Below are 17,782 nucleotides of genomic sequence, written 5' to 3'. Positions count from 1 at the left end.
TTGCTGGCTATATTAAATTTGCTGGCTATATTAAAAAGATAGCATTATTATGCCAGATACAACCATACTTGTAGGAAGTTCATGCGCCCCCACAAACACAAAGGCAAGTGGAGATATGTTATCTTTCTATCCATTTCTCTAGATATGTACTTATCTGTGTTTAGATGTGTAGATATATATCTCCAGTTGCCTTTATGTTTGTGTATATATATGTTAGCTTTTTCACCACAGAATAAATAGCATTTTTCCAACTGTCCCTCAGCCTTCTCTTCCCTTGAACGCTCTTGTGCTTTGCTCTGTTGGGTTGCTTTCTCACTAGGGAAATTTACAATCTCCATTCATTTGGTTTGCTGTAGCAAGCGTTCTTGTTTAGGTCCAGAACATTTACAGTCTCTATTAAGAAAACACCATCTAACAGACTTCTTCGCTGCTAGGGATGAAGAATTTATCTGAGACACTGCAGTGCAAAATTAACCTAAATTCTGAGTTGCTCTTCTTTTTAGCCTACTACAGTCTAGGAGAGCAGGAAATTCTCTCTGAAAAGCACATGCTTCCACTACTTGCTGCTGACACGAACACTCAGCTCACTATGTCACAAACAAAACCTCTTCATTAGGATCTCTACTTTGAATTTAAATTAAAACTATAAAATGGTAATGGTGGCCTCCCAGCTTGGGCTTACGTGCTTTTATGAAACTGTTGCTGCTTCTACAGGGGAAGAATCCAGTGTAGAAAGAAAGAATAAATGAGTGAATGACAAATCAAAGTCAAGGCAACAGGAGACCAGGTTGACTTAAGTCATCAATTGGCAAAGTGCACGTGGAGGGACAAGATCCAGAGTTTCTCTTGTGGAAAATGGGACAAGTCAATCTTATATAAAAAGTTACATAGGCCAACAGATGATAAAGATAACAAGGGAGTGTCTGTTGTGGCTCAGCAGTAATAAACCCGACTAGTATCCATGAGGATGCAGGTTCCATCCCTGGTCTTGCTCAGTGGGTTTAGGATCTGGCATTGCTGTGGCTGTGGTGTAGGCCTGCAGCTGCTTCTCTGATTCAGTCTCTAGCCTGAGAACTTCCATATGCTACAGGGGCGGCCCAAAAAAGCAAACGAACAAACAAAAGAAATAAAGATAATAACTGATAGCTACTGAGTGGTATGGAATGTGATAATCGTGGTAAGGGTCATTAATCAACAAGTGATAGTCAATAATATTTACTATTATTATTGAGTAATTAATATTTGGCCAAAGAGCCAGTGAGCCCCCCTGAAACTGCCAAAACAGAAGGGGATGGAAAATAGCTCAGAGGCCCAAAGTAGGCAAAATGAGTCACATCTCAGATGTCACGTCCCACTCTGTCACTGAGTCCAAGTGAGACTGCTACTAAGTGTGCCTTGAAATGAGGTATGTAATGCAGCAACAGAGTTATTTCTAGAAATATATATACACTGTTATAGAAACAAGTTACATTTACCAATGTCTACTCAAAAGTCTTGCTCAAAACAACAAAAAGTGATCTTTTATCATCGTGGTCGACACCCAACAGATTTGGTGGCCCAAGTAATAGAAAGTGAACATGTGGATAGAGCTGGGGGCCCCCTTTGCTCAGCCCTTGCTTTGTCCTAGAACCAGTGGTAGCTTCCCACAGTCTAGCCAATCACATCATTTCCAAACTACAGCCCTGCTGCCCAGGGCCCAAAGGAGCTACTTGGTACTCCATTCCTGAAACAGTGGGGACCCTTCTCTCAGCATGGCCCTTGGCCTGACCCCCTTCTGCACCTGTCTAGGACTCCCTCTAGTCCAGTCTCTCTCTAGGTCACCCTAATTTGCCTCACCACCTCCATGGATGCTTTTTCTCTTTTCTTTAATCTTTCATGGCCCACTTCAGTGGTGAGCTCAAATTTAGTGCAAGTGTGTTCAACTCTAGTAGTTTTAGGTCCATGAATTTGTGCATAGGGAGTGTCTCTCTCATATACTTCAGAGTTGCCCAGCAGGGCCTAGGGCAGTTGCAGATGCTCACAAAGTGTGTCGCCAGGACATCATTGGTGCATAATAAAACTCTTTTTTTTTTTTTTAATCTACCAATGACAATGAAGTACTGAGTTGAGGTAAATTACCCTATGGATTAAATCCTAAGAGCCCTGTTGTATTAATTACCAAGCTACTTAAAGGCAAGAATGTTTGCTGGTCTTAATTATTTGGACTATTATTTTAATTGTCACTTCTCAACTAAAGAGTCCACCATATGCTTGCAAAACACTGAAAGCTGAATCTTCCCAAACAAGGCAAGATTACCAAATATTCTCCAAGGTTCCTACTCCAACAGCATTCTGAAAGGGATCAATTATGCAATTATGAACGTAACTCTAAGTCTTCCAAATTTTTGTCTTAAGTAGCTTTCACTATTCCTATGCCTCAGATATTCCGGTTTGAAATATATACATAATTACCTCAATCCTTCCCTCCCATCTCATTCTAAGAGATCCCCTAGGCATTGTTTAGGGGTTAAAGTATTTCCAAACAGCAAGACTGTTACTCTCCTAAAAGATTTTAAAAAAACCAGCAACCAACAGGAAAAAAAAAAAAAAAGGACCATCCCCCCCACCCCACCCCCCGCCAAACAAATCCAAACTCCCTATCAATAAAGTTTTTACAAAAAGAATGAAAAATGTTTCCGTCTGGGGTGGTGGGGTGATCTATTTTCAATTTACAACAGCTTCAAAAAAAAAAAAAAGACTTCAAGAACCCCCAAATTGAGGAATGTGGATAAAAGACTGGCAGAACCCCTTGGAGAGCTCCTATGGCCTCTCCCTCCAAACCTGCTTTCTTAAAACACATTTATTCTTTGAGCCTGCAAAACGCAGCCTTCCCCCAGAATAATTCCATTTTAAAAGCCCCCACCCGCGAGGAAACATTAATCTACTTTGCAAACATGCGCTCCAGTCTGTGCTTTACTGTTTTTTTTTCTTCCAGCTCCTTTCTCCCCCCCACCCCCCCTTTTTTTGTACCTTGAGACAAATGTTTTTTTCCCCAAGAGTTGAAAGCTGTCCAAAAACAGGACCACACACGCCGCCGCCTCCGCAGGCCCGCGCTGCGCCCGCCCCCCGCCCTCCGCGCGGCGGCCGCGGCCGCCGGGGGCGCGCACACTCCCTCCAGCCGGAGGGGTGGCCCCTTTCTGCTCCCCCCGCTCCTTTCTCTTTGGACGCGGTGGGTGGGGGTGGGGGAGGGAAGGACGAAGAGGACCAGAGCCGGGAGCCAAGAGGCCTTCCTCTGGCCGCGTCTCCGCGCACCGCGGCGGCGAGCGGCGGCGGCGACAGGACCAGGGGGGCCCCCGGCCAGGCGGAGTGGTCCGTCCCACGGAGGGGCCCCCGCGCCCCCGCCGGCCCGCCCTCGCCACTCTCTCCCACAACACCTCGCAAAGCGCAGCTCCCCGAGTAGATTACAGCGCAGCCTTTGTCGGGCGGGCCTGGCTCTTGGCCAGGCGCCCAAACAATAAACAATTCCCCCTGGTGCGGGCAGGGGGTTTTCGCTCTCCACAGAAAGGGTCTAGGTGTGTGCTGGCAAATATCTTTATCAATTGGAAGGACGAGAAGGGGATCCGGGGTGGGGGACCAGAGGACGCCGCGGCGGGCGCTGGGTCTCTTACCTTCCACCCACAGCTCCTCCACGTTGGTCTCGAGATTAGCTGCCTTTAATCCCACAGCGAAGGCCCCAAATATGAGGAGGCCTACAACCAAGAACTTGCCGCAGTTTTTTTGAATGTAACAACCCAGTTTAAATAAGAGTCTCTGAAACTTCGCTCTCAGCCACAGCGGCGCTTTCCGGCCAGTAGCTTTCCCCTGAGGATGAAGCAGAAGGGAGGAGTGAGCGCCGGGGAGTCGCAGTCCGCGCGCCCACGCCCGCTTGCGCGCACCCGCCCGGCATCCCGCGACCGCCGTCGGGGGTGTTCTCCAGGCTGGAACCCAGGTCGGCCCGAGGAAACGCGAGCTGCGTGGGGGGGCCTGGTCATAAATCAAAGTCAGGCAGCAGCGTGGGAGCTGCAGCTCTGCAACAGCCGAGACGCCCCCACGCGCGGCCGGCGTAGCATCCCCGAATGTGACTTGAGGGGCTAGGAGGAGGGGCTGCAAGAACAAGGGGAAACCGAGGCAGAGAGAAGAGACATCACTCAACACAGGCAATATATTCACGCCGGATCTGGGACGGGAGGGGCCGCGTGATCCCTGTGGTGGAGCCCAACATTTAAGAACCAGCAAACCACGGCGCCCTTCCCCGCCAAGTGCTGCTCCAGCCTTCACCCTTCTCGGGGTACTCGGGCGGGGACGCAGGGTGGAGGACGAGAGCGCTTTGGGAACAATGTATGGCGGGCTCCCCGATCCTGACCTCCCGCCCGGCGTGGTGGTAAGTGGGGATCCACGTGGTGAGAATGGGCGCCGGAGCTCACCCCCACGCATTTCCATAGCGTTGGGAAACGCCGTGTGAGCTGAATTAGGAAGTGGGGCAGCCATCTGCAACTTACGACAATATTTGTGATCGGAAGAGGGCAGCCACATGGATCTTTCCCTCCTTTCCCTTCCTTTCTGGTTAAACGTAAAAAGCAGCCGAGTACACAGGGGAAGGGCCCAGGCCGACGCAAGCGGGGGTCCTGGCTGGGCGCTGGCTGCTCCCGGCGGCGGCGTTTCCCCGGCGCTGGCCGCGGCCCCGGCGGGCCCCCGTCTGGGTGAGCGCCTTCCCCGGATTCCACACATTTCAGCGAGCCTCGTAAACACAATGAACCCGGCAGCTCCGCCGACCCGCACGGCGGATTTAAGGTGGCAATTTGTTTACAACTTTCCCTTTCCCCCACGCTCTGAGAAGCAGTGGCTCAAAAACTGGAAAAGAAGAGGGGAGATGCCCTCTTCCGAGGATAATTTTTAAGGGAGCAGAGATTTCATGCTCAACAAAAGCAAAACCTGCTGCCAAAAAAGGAAACCACCTTTATTTCGGCTCCCTCCCCCCCTCCTCTCTCCGCCTCCCTCCACTCCGCCTCCCCCTCTAAAACATTAAGAAATGTGGCAGTATTACAGGAGTTTAGGCTGCAAATAGGGACAGGGGCAGAGACACGAGCGGAGGGGGCTCGGGAGTAGGGGGCACGCGGCACTGCCGCGCTGCGGCGGCCCTCGAGGTGGTCCACTGTGGACCGCTTTCCAGTGCTCCGGAAAAGGCACGCCAGGGAGGGCGTGTGTACACACACACACACACACACACACACACACACACACACACCCTCCACCCCCTGCGGACCTCAGACAGCCCTTTCCTCTCAGGACTGGAGGGAGGGTTTGAATTCTTCAATCCCCACTTGTCTTTTTTTTCTTCCTGGAGGTGTGTGTGTGTGTGTGTGTGTGTGTGTGTAGATACATGTGTGGCAGGGACAATCCCAAAGAGGAAGAGGAGGGAAGAGAGGGTGGGAGGAGAAGAGAGAGTCTGAAATGCACCTTGGAAATCTGCTCCAGAGCGAAGGCGGCGTCGCAGTAGCTGGGCCGATGCAGATAGTCCCGGTCCGGCGCGGCGTTGCGGCGCAGCCCCCCGGTCCGTCTGCGCCTCCCGCCGCCGGCCGGCCGGCCCGGGGCTCCGCTGCAGCTGCCGCCGCTGCCGCCGCTGCCGAGGTCCTGGGGCTCGGCGGCATTACCAGCCGAAGCCATGTTGCCGCCGCCGCCGCGGGAACCGAGGCTTCCCGGGCGGCCCCGCGCGCTGCTGCCGCCGCTGCCGGCTCCTGGCGCGCCCCGGCGCTCGGCTCGCGAGGACGCTCCTGGCCGCCGGCTGCTCGGGCTGGGGCTCCGGTTGACAGACCTGCTGCTGCTGCTCCTGCTGCTGCCGCCGCTGCTGCTCACACGGCGGGCGCTGCTGCCGCTGCGGCCGCGGCCGCTGCCGGGGAGTCAGACCCTGCGCCTTCCATTGCCACATTGCGCGGGGGTCCCGAGGTCTCTGCGGCCGCCGCTGCCCACATCCAGTTCTCCGGAGGGCGAGAGCCGGCGCGCGGAGCCAGCGTGTCCTTCGGGCGCTCGCACGGCGCTCCTTGCTGTCCCCAACTCCCCTACCCGCCCCCCGCCCCGCGCCGCGACCCCTTCACTGCGGAAAGCGCCAGCAAATCCCCGCCGCTCCCGCCGGCCTCGCTGACTCTCTCGGCGACTCTTGGGTCGCCCGAGCTGCCGCGGAGAGCAAGGGCAGAGCCGCCGCCGTGGGGTCCGTGGGCGCCCGGCAAGTCTCAGCGCTGCCGGGCCGGGGCAGCAGCCGCCGCCGCCGCCGCTGCTCCCGCGGCGGCTGCTGGGGGCGGTGGCGGCTCCTGAAGCTGCTGCTTGGGCTGCTCAGGCTGCTCGGGCTCTGGTTGCTGGGTTCTCGGTGGCTGCTTGGTCCCGGACGCTGCTTTCTTGTGCTCCTCGCCGACCCGCTGGACCATTCTGCCCCAGTGCAAGGCGCCTCTCTCGCTCCCGGGACCTGGGGACTCCGCTCTGTGTGTGTGCAGCGGGCAGCGGCCGCAGCAGCTCCTTGATTCAATAGATGAGATGGAAGAAGAAAAAAAAGAACTCTCTCCATTTGGAGAAAGAGGAGGAGGAGGGGAGGGGGTGGAGGGGGAGAGAGCGAGCGAAAGAGAAAAAGGCTGGAGCGCCCGCCCCCGGGGCTGTCAGATGGCTTGGGTTTCTGCAACGTGATTGGCTCGCGGAGGGCAGAAATTACTCAGCAAACATGACTATTATTAGCTGCTTAGCAACAGCTCACCAAAGTAGAGAGACCACCCAGGTAGGCAACCCCAGTGTGTGCATCCCCGGCTTTGGGGGGAGCCTCCGAGAGCGCCAACCTTCTCGCATGCAATACTTCCATTAAGGAATGCTCCCCCTCCCTTTCTTTCTCATTCCTTTTCTTTTCAACAGTGTCTTCTTTTTATAAGATGCCTTTTCGCGCGCGCACATACATACGCACAAGACACCCACGAGCATTTGCATCACGATAGACACCGGGGAAAATGTAATATTTTTTTAAGCGCTTAAACAATTTCTGAAATTCCTCAAAGAAAACCCTTTCAGAGGCACCTTGGCCTCAAGCTGCAGCAAAAACTGGGAGGTCCGGCTTGAATTCCCAGGCCTGCACCAATAATGACAGGGTGGTGGATAGTGCGCCAGTGTGTGCCAGATTTTTTTTTTTTTTTCCCTTCTCTTTTCTTTTATAACCAAAGAGAAGACTTAGGCTCTCGCGGGGAACGACGCCTCGAATTAAGATAAACAAAATGGAAAGTTAAAGAGGAAAGTAAGGAGGTTGAGAAAAGCCACCCTTTCTTAAATTCCGTACCCCCCCCGCCCCTTTCCTCTCAAAACCCCACGGCAGCATCCTGATTTGAGGGACTCAGTGTTTTATAAACGTAGAATCCAGACACCGAAGCAGTCTCGTGGAGGCAGAGGCTTTTTTATTTGAATCTTTAATGCGACATATGTAAAGGAGAAACAACAGAATCCTTTAAACAACCCGAGAAACAAAAAATGTTTTCTTTAGAAAGGGAGAAAAGTTTTTCTATTTGGGATTCACTTGGACCCCCCTTGTTAAAAAAATTAACCAGAAGTCCCTGTTCACTTAAAGTCTATTTTAAACGTCCCCCCCCACCAAAAAAAAACCCCAGTACGCATCCTGTTATATTTAATAATAGCGTGACATAAAGGAGAACAAGACGTTTGATGTTGGATTCATTTGAAACAAATTGTGCACTGATTGCAAGGACTTGTCCAGACAGTGCAGCCAGTGTCACCGAGACATCCTGGGGATTCACTTCCCGTTGGGGAAGAAAACCCGCGACTCTAAGGTGGATCCTCGGCCACAAACAAATTAAACTCTCTTACACAGCTCCGCTTTTGATTAAAAAATTTTTTGAGTGTTTTCTTACATTCGCAAGTTAAGTTCCTCCCTGCAATAGGGACCAGACCCACAAACCCTCGATTCTGTCTCATTTTAGCATTTTTTGCTCATTTTTTCTTCTTTTAAAAACAAGGTTGAACTGCAAACTGATTCGCAGCAGCAAGAAGCCAACTGAAATCGGGAAATGGGGCAGTGTGGCTTTAAGATGCACACGGTGTGTGTTCATTGAAAAAAAAAAGAAGAAAGGAAAGGAAAGAAAGAAACCCAGATGGAGGGAAAGGGGAGGAGCGGGGAGAAGGCGGAGCCTCTGAGACCACGTGACTCGGGGCCCGGTAGGCGCGCGCTTCGGGGCCCGGAGGCCTATAAAGCGCGCGCATGTCCCGGTGCGCCCGGTTGTGTGTGCGCGCCCGAGCTCCAGACTCTCCAGGCCCGCGCAGCTCTGGTCAAACAGGTAGGGAAGTCGGTGCGGCCGGCTCGCGCCAGGTGGGCTCCACGTCTCCAGCGCTGGCTCCCGGGAGCCCAGGCTAGGCGCGCGCCCCGCCGGCGCAGACGGACGTGCCGGACGCTCCGTAGTACATTCCTGAAGGAGGTCCGGCCCCCTTACGTTGCCCAATGCCTGCGCGGCCTCCCCACAGCCCGCCAATCGCTGAGCGCACGGGTCCCTTCCCATTCAGCGGCCCCGGCCCGAAAGGGACTACAGCCCGGCGCGCCGGCCACCCGGGCGGCCCACGCGGCTCCCGCGGGGGGCCTCTCCGCCAGCCCTCCCAGCCGCCTTACTTCCTCTTCGGCGGCTTCTCTCCCCCCTCCCCCCTTCTTTCAATCTTCCCTTTCCTTTCTTCTTCCTCTTTCACCCTGTTCTTTTCCCCCATCTCTCTCCTCCCAACCCAGCCTCACCACCGAACCTCTGGCTTTTTCTCCTTCCTGGTTTCACGGAGAGGCCCTACCCTGTGAATCCCAGAGCAGCCAAACGTGTGCAGTACCCTGAGCAGGGGAGGATGTCCTGTAGAAGAGAGAGAGACCTAGAGTAGCAGCGCCCGGGGGTGTGCAGGGGATCAGGAGGAGGACCAGAGTACCCGGCCAGCGCGGAAATTCAAAACTCAAAACTCCGGAGGAGCACGTGATTTTTGTGAGCGGCTCTGGGAAGGGCTGCGAAAATCCTGAAGGGAAGACAAGCCGCGTGCAATTCCAATGACAGTACGTTAATAAATAATATCGCAGGAACACTAGGCTCGACACAGGGCAAACTTGATCTTTGAGCAATATCCTGATTTTTATTATATCTGATAAATAGCAGGAAACGTGACTTACTATTACTCTAGGTTTTCTCCCTGAATGGTTCTGCAGACGTTTCGACTCAAACCATTTTATGTTTGCCGCTGGAAATTACTTTTTAAAGACTTGGGGGTGGTACCCCTAGTTTTACACGTCTGTATTTTTATATTTGAGGCGTGCTGTATGGCAGAGGTGACCACGTAGTTATAGACAGAGTGCTATGTTTGTCTTTACAAAATTCTTTACAACTTTTTTCTAAAATAATAGTTTTTTCCTCCCAATGTTTTATAGGAATTTCAGTATAGCTACTTAGATCATGAGATTCCGAAATAACATTGTAAGCTATTTATCCATAATGGTTCCCTGTTACTCTCCGCAGGCAGCTGCATATCCTCTCAGTTCTGGCTGCTGCTACATGTGCACCATTTCAATGGTAAAGCCTCTTCCACTCGGGCTCATTTCCCTGGGTTTGACTTAATTCCTAAAACGTTCTGAACACTGATCTCTAGGGTTTTCAGCTCCCTGAGCCCCCTCACCCGCTGTTTGATAGGTTAACTTTTCAGCATCTCAGACAATGGTCCGGGCCTGTAAATTCTCCCCATCGGTTCCAGGACGCAATCCCCAGCCTGGGCTCTAACAAGCACTATCTTAATCTCCCCACCCCCAACCCGCCGCTTCCCCTGTGGTCTGCTTTTTTCATACACGGAGATGAATTACTTTGAGGATCTAATTGGCCTTGTTTCTGTAACGTTTTAAGAAAGGGAAGAGGAGCCTGCTCGACTTGGGTGGTCAGGGCTGAGGCTGCCCCCAATTTGCCTCATTGCTGATGCATGTGAGTTCGACATTCCCAGCGATAAAGTTGTTCCTAATCAATCTGCCCTTATTTACATTTGTAAGCATTGTCGGCTTTAATATGCATGCCCTGTGCAGGGAGTGCTGCGCCACACCGGGTTTGTTAACTTCAACTAATCACAAGGATCCTCCAGACCTGAGATGAGGCTGAGAGAAGGAGCCAGGCCTGCGAAGGTGTCTGCAGGAAAAAGTCCCTTTAATGGCCTTTTCTGCAGCATGGCTCCCTTCCTGAGAGTTATCAAACAAGTGAGAAGCTTGGTGCCTTTTTCAACCGGCAGGAGTGGCCGGCCCTCTTTCTGAGTGTCCCATTTTCCCTTTCCAAGTCAAGTCCATCTCAACGCATCCGTTGTCATTTTGGTCTCCCCATCATGATCCAAGACTTCACTGGAGTTTGTAGTTTTCAAAACAGATTCCTGAAACTCTTAAAACATGATTCCCTATCTTCTCTCTTCTCTGCTCCAACAGTCAAATAGCCATGGCCACACCACGCACATCTCAAAAATGGCATCCGATTATCCAAATGATGACACTGAAATAAAACATCTGCCATTTGTGTTTGGACAGTCCAATGATAAGCACTTTGGGGAGCTGCACTTGGCAGAGGAATGAGAAACCACGATGGAACTTGACTGTTCACTGGTTTCACAGATCCAACTAATTGGGTCTTTAAAATCAAAGGTAATTTTGCTAATTTCTGCAGAGTACCAATGAATGAAGGAGTAAATATATTCTAACAATGTGACCCATGGGCTATGTTATAATTTTGTCTACGGAGCTTAATGCTCTTTTGCACAAATGCAAAGAATTGCAAACATTACATTAAGCCCCACGCTGAGAGGCTTTGATGGGGAGAGGAATTAGGGATTTGATGTAATATTCTATTTAGGGATGGAGAGCTAGGGTACAGGATGTGAGTGATGGGCCAGAGCCTGAGCACTTCAAAGCAGGTACCTTGGATAAGAGTTGAGTTGACTCAATTCAAGCCATTTCTTGGCTCCCTAAGAATGCCTTATTATTTTCTCATTGGCAGCTTTTGTATTTGCTTAAAGGTGATGGTAGAAAATGAATCTAAAAGGGGGAGGCAAAAAACGATTCAGCAGTCACAGAATGTAACCCCCTAAAGCAGGACTCCCCTCCCCTTCTCTCTTCCACCTTCTCTTTCCTCCCCTCCCCATCCACCCCCTCCCCAGAACTGGAGGAAAGGGAACAGCTCTAGCCAACTTGTCAAAATAATGCTGCTAATTACCCCTGATCTCCTTTAATGGGAAGCTGCTCCCAACTCTACAAAAGAGTAAATGAGGGGGCTACAGCACAAACCCAGGAGCACTGGCATTTTTGTGAGCTTATAGCGAGTTTGGTGGGGGCTAGGGGGCCACAGAGAAGGTGTCCTGGAAGGTCCCAGAAATTATAGTTTTACAGAGTCACATACTAGTTTGAAAAAGACTTTATGCAGTGCCAAAGCCATTGGTATTCTCTTGCTGGGAACGTCACCAACTGTAGAGAAAATGTTCAGAGTCTACACAATGCAACTTGAAAGAAAGCAGCATTAACCTTCACATTGATTTCCTCCCTTGTCTATAGATCTTCTGAACCACATTACTTTAAGAGAGATGTATCCTGGAAAGATTCAGACTGTGAACATTTCCCCCTCCATCTCTCCCCTCATCTCTGTCTACCCACATAACATATCCATATCAAGCTCTGCATTTGGCAGAAGGCACATCATTCATTTCAGTGATCTCTGCCATCGGGTCTTGCATGAAAAAGAAGCTGAGCAACATGATCCCTTTGACCCACTGCTGGAGCAACAAATTTATTAGAGATATAGGCATGAGAAATGAAAGGGAAGTAAAACAATTCCAGCTTATTGTGTGTCTTTCTTTCATACTGCTAATCCGGTTTACACATCACGCCTACACGTCTCAATAGGGCTTTATACACTGTGGCAGAGGCGGGAGAAAATAAAAGGTGTGTGTGTGTGTGTGTGTGTGTGTGTGTGTGTGTGTGTGTGTGGTGGGGGGGCATAAAATAGGGAAGACAGATATTTTAATCCGTTCAGTCCATATTGATTTGCCTCATCAGTTTCTCTATCTGTAGAAAGTTGAAGACAACTTGTAAAAGAAAAAGCTCCCCCCCCCAACAAAATAACTCCAAATGGTGCTAACTCCTATCCAAATAGCTTGTTACATTATGATTAGATTATAATCAGAAATTCGATACATTTCTCAGTGAGTCTGAAATGAAGCTAATACCCCAAATGGAGAATGGACCCATTGGTCTCTACTTTGATTCAACATTTTAATATAAAAAGATCTTGGACTCAAAGGGCGTTCTACAGCCTTGTGGAAGGAAGGAAGCTGGGTGACAACTGGAACACACACAAACTCACAATTGAAAGCCCTTGTTTTACAACATGGGTACACAATGCACCTGAGGCAACAATTTAACCTGAGGTACCACCCAGGAAGAATAAGTTACAGTAACAAAGGCACCAAAAAGCATTGTCTTTCTTTGTGGAGGCAATTAATTGAATGTTGAACTAGTGGAGGCAAAAAAAAAAAAAAAAAAAAATCGAACACACACAGAATGCTGAAAAAGGACTATTGTAGTAGTTCAAGACTTCAGTTATCCAATTGTTAAATATTTAGAGCCACCCATAGTGGGTCTTTATTGTTTGTGTCTAGTTCTTTTATACCCCCCCCCCCCAGGGAAGAAGGATAAAAAAAAAGATGGTCTCCTTTCCCAAGTCAAAGAAAATAGAGGTGTCTGGATGTCTTCCATAGACATATGAATAGATGTCTATGGTCCTTCTTAGGTGATGTAAATTGAGAGCTGAAATCTTTGGATTTATTGCTCCTCCACAAAGTAGAAGTCATTTTTAACATCAACTTAAATACCCGAAGACAGAGTGTACATGTCACCCCTGAGATACAATCTCTGGAGGTCCTGTGGTCTCGGGGTTGTCACCGGGTCTAAATGGGTTTGGATCAGTCCCACCAATCTCAGGGCTTCCCTCAAGCCACACTTAGCCTTCCCAGCACTGGGCTAGCAGCCCATCTCCTTAGTGGTTGGCAGGCACCAGAATGCCCGATTCCGTGGATGCAAGAGTCAACACCCAGCTCTCTTCTACCCGTGGCCCCTTCCTGAACTCAGAAAAGCCCCTCTGGCCCCTTTTCCCACCCACAGCGGCGGGGAGGAGGATGTTCGCGCTTCGGGTTTTGATAAGGTGTTTCTCTCCTAACCTTGGGTGTCCCACTCAGGCGTCCCAGCCCGGGTGCCCAGAGCATCGGCTGTGGGCGCGAGAGCGTGCGCCCAACCCCTGGGGCAGATCTCCCCGAGCTCCCGGGAGACAGGAGAAGTGGCCCGGGTGCGCGCGCGCTCTCGGCCCGCACCCTCCCCCCGGCGCTGTCACTCTCCGCACCAGCCCTCCATCCCCAGCTCTGCCTTCGCTGGCAGTCAGTAGCCACCACCAGGCTGATGAGCGGAAGCCAAGGTGGCGACCCTTTCAAGCGTGAAAATGGGATCCCAGGCGACCCCCTCCGTGAGAATTCCCCTCGGAGCCGTTCCCCGGCCGGGCCCTCCGCAGCCAGCCCCCTCCCCACCCCGCGGGGCTGGCCTCGGGGGGCGGGGGCCCAGAGCGTGCGAGCGAGCGAACGAGCGAGCCTGGAGACGCTGGCCGGCGCCCCCTGCGCCCCGCCGGCGCAGCCCACCCAGCCCCGCGGCCCCGGCGCGCCACCCGCCCCGCCCGCTTGCCCGGCCGGCCGGCCCTCTGGCCGCCGCGCCGGGAGCCCAGGCCCCGCAACCCCGCGTCCCCGGGGCGCACGCCGCGCGAGAGCAAAGTGGCGGCGGCGGCCGCGCCGGCTGCACTCACCATAGCCGGCCGTCAAGCCCTGCTCGGAGCGTGGGTGCCGATGGCGCGGACGCTGCGCTTGGATTTCACATCAATTCCTTCCCCCCCGTGCCCCCCTTTCCTGGTCCTCCGCTCCTCCGTCTTCTCCCCGTCTTCCCTCGTCTCCCCCTAGCCTTGTCGCCGCGGGTCTCTTTGTCTTCGCTGTCGTCGTCTTTTTCTTCGTCTTCGTCTTCTCCTCCTCCTCCGTCTTTACAAAAGGAACGGAAAGTGTAAAAACCCCGGCGCGCTGGGCCGCCGGAGGCTTTCGGCGGAGTGCAGCGCGGACTCACAATTACAAGCCTGTTTCTATTAAGCAGTTCCATGGCCCTCGGCGTGGGTGGTCTGCCGCGCCATAGGCAGGACCTGTCAGGGTCACGTGACAGATCCGAAAACTTTACCCCTTTACAATAAACTCAAGGAAAGCAAAGTAAACTCGAGGAACGTGCTATCAGCACAGCCCTCCTGGGTAAACAGGCTCTCCCCTCCCCGCCCTCCTGGGAGGCGTCCCGCCGAGCGAGCTCTAGCGAGCCCCGGCCCCCCCCCCGCCCCCCGCGGCTCTGTCTGCTGGGGGCCGCGGGGCGGGGGGTCTCCGCTCCCCGCCTCGCCTTCCCCACCTAGGGCTTCCCCACCCTACGCACGTTATTTGCTAACACAAGCCTCTTGCCCCAACGCCTCCCCCCCCCGCCCCCCGGGGGGGGGTGTCTTGGGGGATCAGGGAAGCTTATTTCAGCATCCTTGGCACTCCGGGGAATGCGAGGTGCCCAGAGCGCCTCGGAAGGGCACCACTTTTCCTGTCCTCAGTTTTCAAAGCGCTTTCCCGTTTGCATTCCCACGGAAACGCCGGGAAGCTGGGAGCCTTCTGGTTGACAGGCCCACAGGCTGACAGGGAGGCAGAGAGCCGGGGAAGTCCCGCAGATAACAAGCGCCTCCCGGGGGACATGTTCACTGTACCAAGATGTATGCGGTGTCGTGAAGCTTCTGTCGGGGGGGCGGGGTGGGGAGAGAGGCCCTGGGAAGCTGCTACTTCTGAAGAGGCTAAGGTGGAGTTCCTTGGAAACCAAGATTGGTAGCTGGCTGAGGGATCACTAATTGATATTTGCTTTTTTTTTTTTTTTTCCTTCCAATTACTGTGGTTTTTGGGGTATGCCACCCAAACGCTCCCACCCACGCTGCCTTCCCAAACGAGGCCAGTTTGGGTGATTGGGCTAGACAGGAGCGCTGTGGGTCCGCGCAGAACCACTCTTAGCCTCTTACCCTAAATGGAAAGTCCTATTCAGGGGAGCCCCTGCTACAATGTTCAACATTTTATCTGCTCGAACCTGCAGGATAGACTGTTTCCCACACAGACTGCTGAAAGGTGCTATTTTAAAATTTACCCCCGTTTGGAAGAAAGATGAATTTCAGATACAGGGGGAAGGGGGAAGATAATTTATTGAAACTATCGAGAGTTTACTAGGGAGTTCCCCTTGTGGCTGAGTAGTTTGAACCCGACTAACATACATGAGGATGTGGGTTCCATCCCTGGCCTCACTCAGTGGGTTCAGGATCCGGTGTTACCTTGAGCTGTGGTGTAGGTTGCAGACCTGGCTGGGATCTAGTATTGCTGTGGCTGTGGTGTAGGCTGGCAGCTGCACCTCTGATTCGGCCCCTAGCCTAGGAACATCTATATGCCACAGGCCTGGCCCTAGGGAAGAAAAAAAAAAGTTAACTAGATGGTCTTCAAGGGAAGGAGCCTTTTTCTCACCTCATTCGGGGCTGACGGTGTGATTAGGTGTGTGTGTGTGTGTGTACACACACGTGGTTGGTTATTAAAACAAAACAGGAGTTCCCGTCTTGGCGCAGTATGGTTAACGAATCCGACTAGGAACCATGAGGTTGCGGGTTCAATCCCTGTCCTTGCTCAGTGGATTAAGGATCCGGCGTTGCCGTGAGCTGTGGTGTAGGTCGCAGATGCGGCTTGGATCCCACGTTGCTGTGGCTCTGGCGTAGGCTGGTGGCTACAGCTCCGATTCAACCCCTAGCCTGGGACCCTTCATATGCCGCGGGAGCATAAAGACAAAAACAAAACAAAACCTGAGAATCACATCCTCTCTCTCCCTCAAAGATGATATACCATTCTTTAGTAGTCATTTGAGTTTACAGAATTAATTACTAAATGTGTTTGAAACATTTAATAGTTAAACCCTGGAATGCTAGGCAGCCCTATGAATTAGGCTGGTCCAAAAAGTCATTTCATACCAATTGACTTTAGTAGAAAATGGTCTCAAATGAATATTAGCTGAGCATGGATCCAAAGAATCACGATAATTAGAAAAACAAACCCACCAATATTTCCCTCTGAAATACTACATTTTGGATGTCATATCAAAGGACTCTGTTAATACCCTGTAATAAACTTGGGTGAGGTGAGAAAGAGGAACATACAAGTACATCTTCAAACAGAGCGGTCTAGAATATGAAAGAGAAAGGGGGATAAGAAAAAAGAGGAAACATGGAGTTCCTGTTGTGGCACAGAGAAAATGATTCCGATTAGGAACCATGAGGTTGCAGGTTCGATCCCTGGCCTCGCTCAGTGGGTTAAGGATCCAGTGTTGCCGTGAGCTATGGTGCAGGTCACAGACCCGGCTCGGATCTGGCATTGCTGTGGCTGTGGCTGTGGCTGGCAGCTGTAGCTCCGATTAGACCCCTAGCCTGGGAACCTCCATATGCTGCCAGTGCGGCCCTAAAAAGCCAAAAGCCAAAAGCCAAAAAAAAAAAAAAAGAAAAGAAAAAAGAGGAAACAGCTTAGCCAAGGACATTTAAATGGCCCATATTATAAAGTTGCCAGGTAAGGCAGTTTTGCAGAGAACTCTCTCTAGAGTAGAATTTGTAGAGTTTGCTTTTCCTAATTAAAATGAAGACCCTCGTGCAAACTTGGCCATGTGCTCCCTGCGTGTGGCCAAGGCTGATCATCAGGGGTAGATCCAGGTTTGCTGGATCCCCTCTGAAATTCTACATTTTGGATGTCTATCAAAGGACTCTGTTCATAGGCATGTGTAGTTTGGGAGGGGAGTGCTTCTTTAAGAAGTCAGAATCAGGAGTTCCCGTCGTGGCGCAGTGGAAACAAATCTGACTAGGAACCACAAGGTGGAGGGTTTGATCCCTGGCCTCGCTCAGTGGGTTAAGGATGCGGCATTGCTGTGAGCTGTGGTGTAGGTTGCAGACACAGCTCAGATCCCGAGTTGCTGTGGCTCTGGCGTAGGCTGGCAGCTGTAGCTCTGATTGGATCCCTAGCCTGGGAACCTCCAAATGCTGCAGGTGCGGCCCTAAAAAGACAAAAAAAAGAAGTCAGAATCACAAACCAAATCATGTCCAGGGCCTTGGAAGGGGGAAGGAGGCTGTGCAGTAAGGGGCCCTGAAGCGTTGTGAGCTTTCTGTCAAATTGCCCCCTCTACAGAACATGGAGGTGACAGAGCTGCCCAGATTTTGGGGTCTTGCTTCCAGCTGTTAAGATATGCTAATATATGTCATACTTCAGTCAAATGCTTTACAATTGGGAGCAAAAACAATCTTGATTTGAGTGTGGATTTTTGGAGTTGGGCAGCGGTGGATTTAGTGAATCAGAGAGAGAAAACCGTTGGTGTCAGAAGCTAAAAGTTCAGGCAGGAGGGGGAGCTCACTGGAAATTCTCTTTCTCTGTAGCAAGTCGTCCTTTGTTTCCTTCTCCTGAAATCAGGCTTTGAAAATTATCTCACTGCGGTGGTGCCTCTCTTCCCTCCACTCTTAGATGTTAGAAACATTAAATCATCAATTCCCAGATATATATTCTCCAGGGCCCAGTGCACCCCATTCGTTGTTACCTTCTTGGTGTTTCTCTGAGATGCTCCACCAGGGTGGGTGGGCTCTTT

The 17,782-nt window shown here is 51.7% G+C and overlaps 1 protein-coding gene and 1 long non-coding RNA gene across 8 annotated transcripts in view; one reads left to right on the top strand and one right to left on the bottom strand.

Annotated features, from left to right (window-relative positions):
* The window catches only part of PTCH1 (patched 1), a 76,061-nt gene extending 61,722 nt beyond the window's left edge, over positions 1 to 14,339 (bottom strand). For 2 of the 7 annotated variants that reach the window (XM_013980139.2, XM_021064597.1), the window contains exons 1-2: positions 4,518 to 5,436; positions 3,648 to 3,840 (exon numbers count right to left, since the gene is read on the bottom strand). Coding sequence is in view for 3 of the 7 variants with exons in the window: in XM_005668021.3 (XP_005668078.1) it covers positions 3,648 to 3,840; positions 5,476 to 5,682 (400 nt within the window). In the remaining 4 variants the exon portion in view is untranslated. Of the gene's footprint in view, positions 1 to 3,009; positions 3,123 to 3,647; positions 3,841 to 4,517; positions 5,437 to 5,475; positions 5,746 to 13,877 lie in introns of those variants that run through there. The other 5 variants (XM_013980137.2, XM_005668021.3, XM_003482800.4 and 2 more) reach the window with 5 other exon arrangements.
* Positions 8,340 to 12,577, top strand: LOC106505124. The gene is made up of 4 exons (XR_002336291.1): positions 8,340 to 9,076; positions 9,534 to 9,587; positions 10,472 to 10,684; positions 11,588 to 12,577. It is a non-coding gene; the product is annotated as an uncharacterized LOC106505124 (long non-coding RNA).

The sequence above is a fragment of the Sus scrofa genome, chromosome 10 (genome assembly GCF_000003025.6).
Source record: "Sus scrofa isolate TJ Tabasco breed Duroc chromosome 10, Sscrofa11.1, whole genome shotgun sequence".
Classification (NCBI taxonomy): Eukaryota; Metazoa; Chordata; class Mammalia; order Artiodactyla; family Suidae; genus Sus; species Sus scrofa.
Note: the sequence above shows the minus strand (reverse complement) of the source record. Positions and strands in the feature narration are given on the sequence as shown.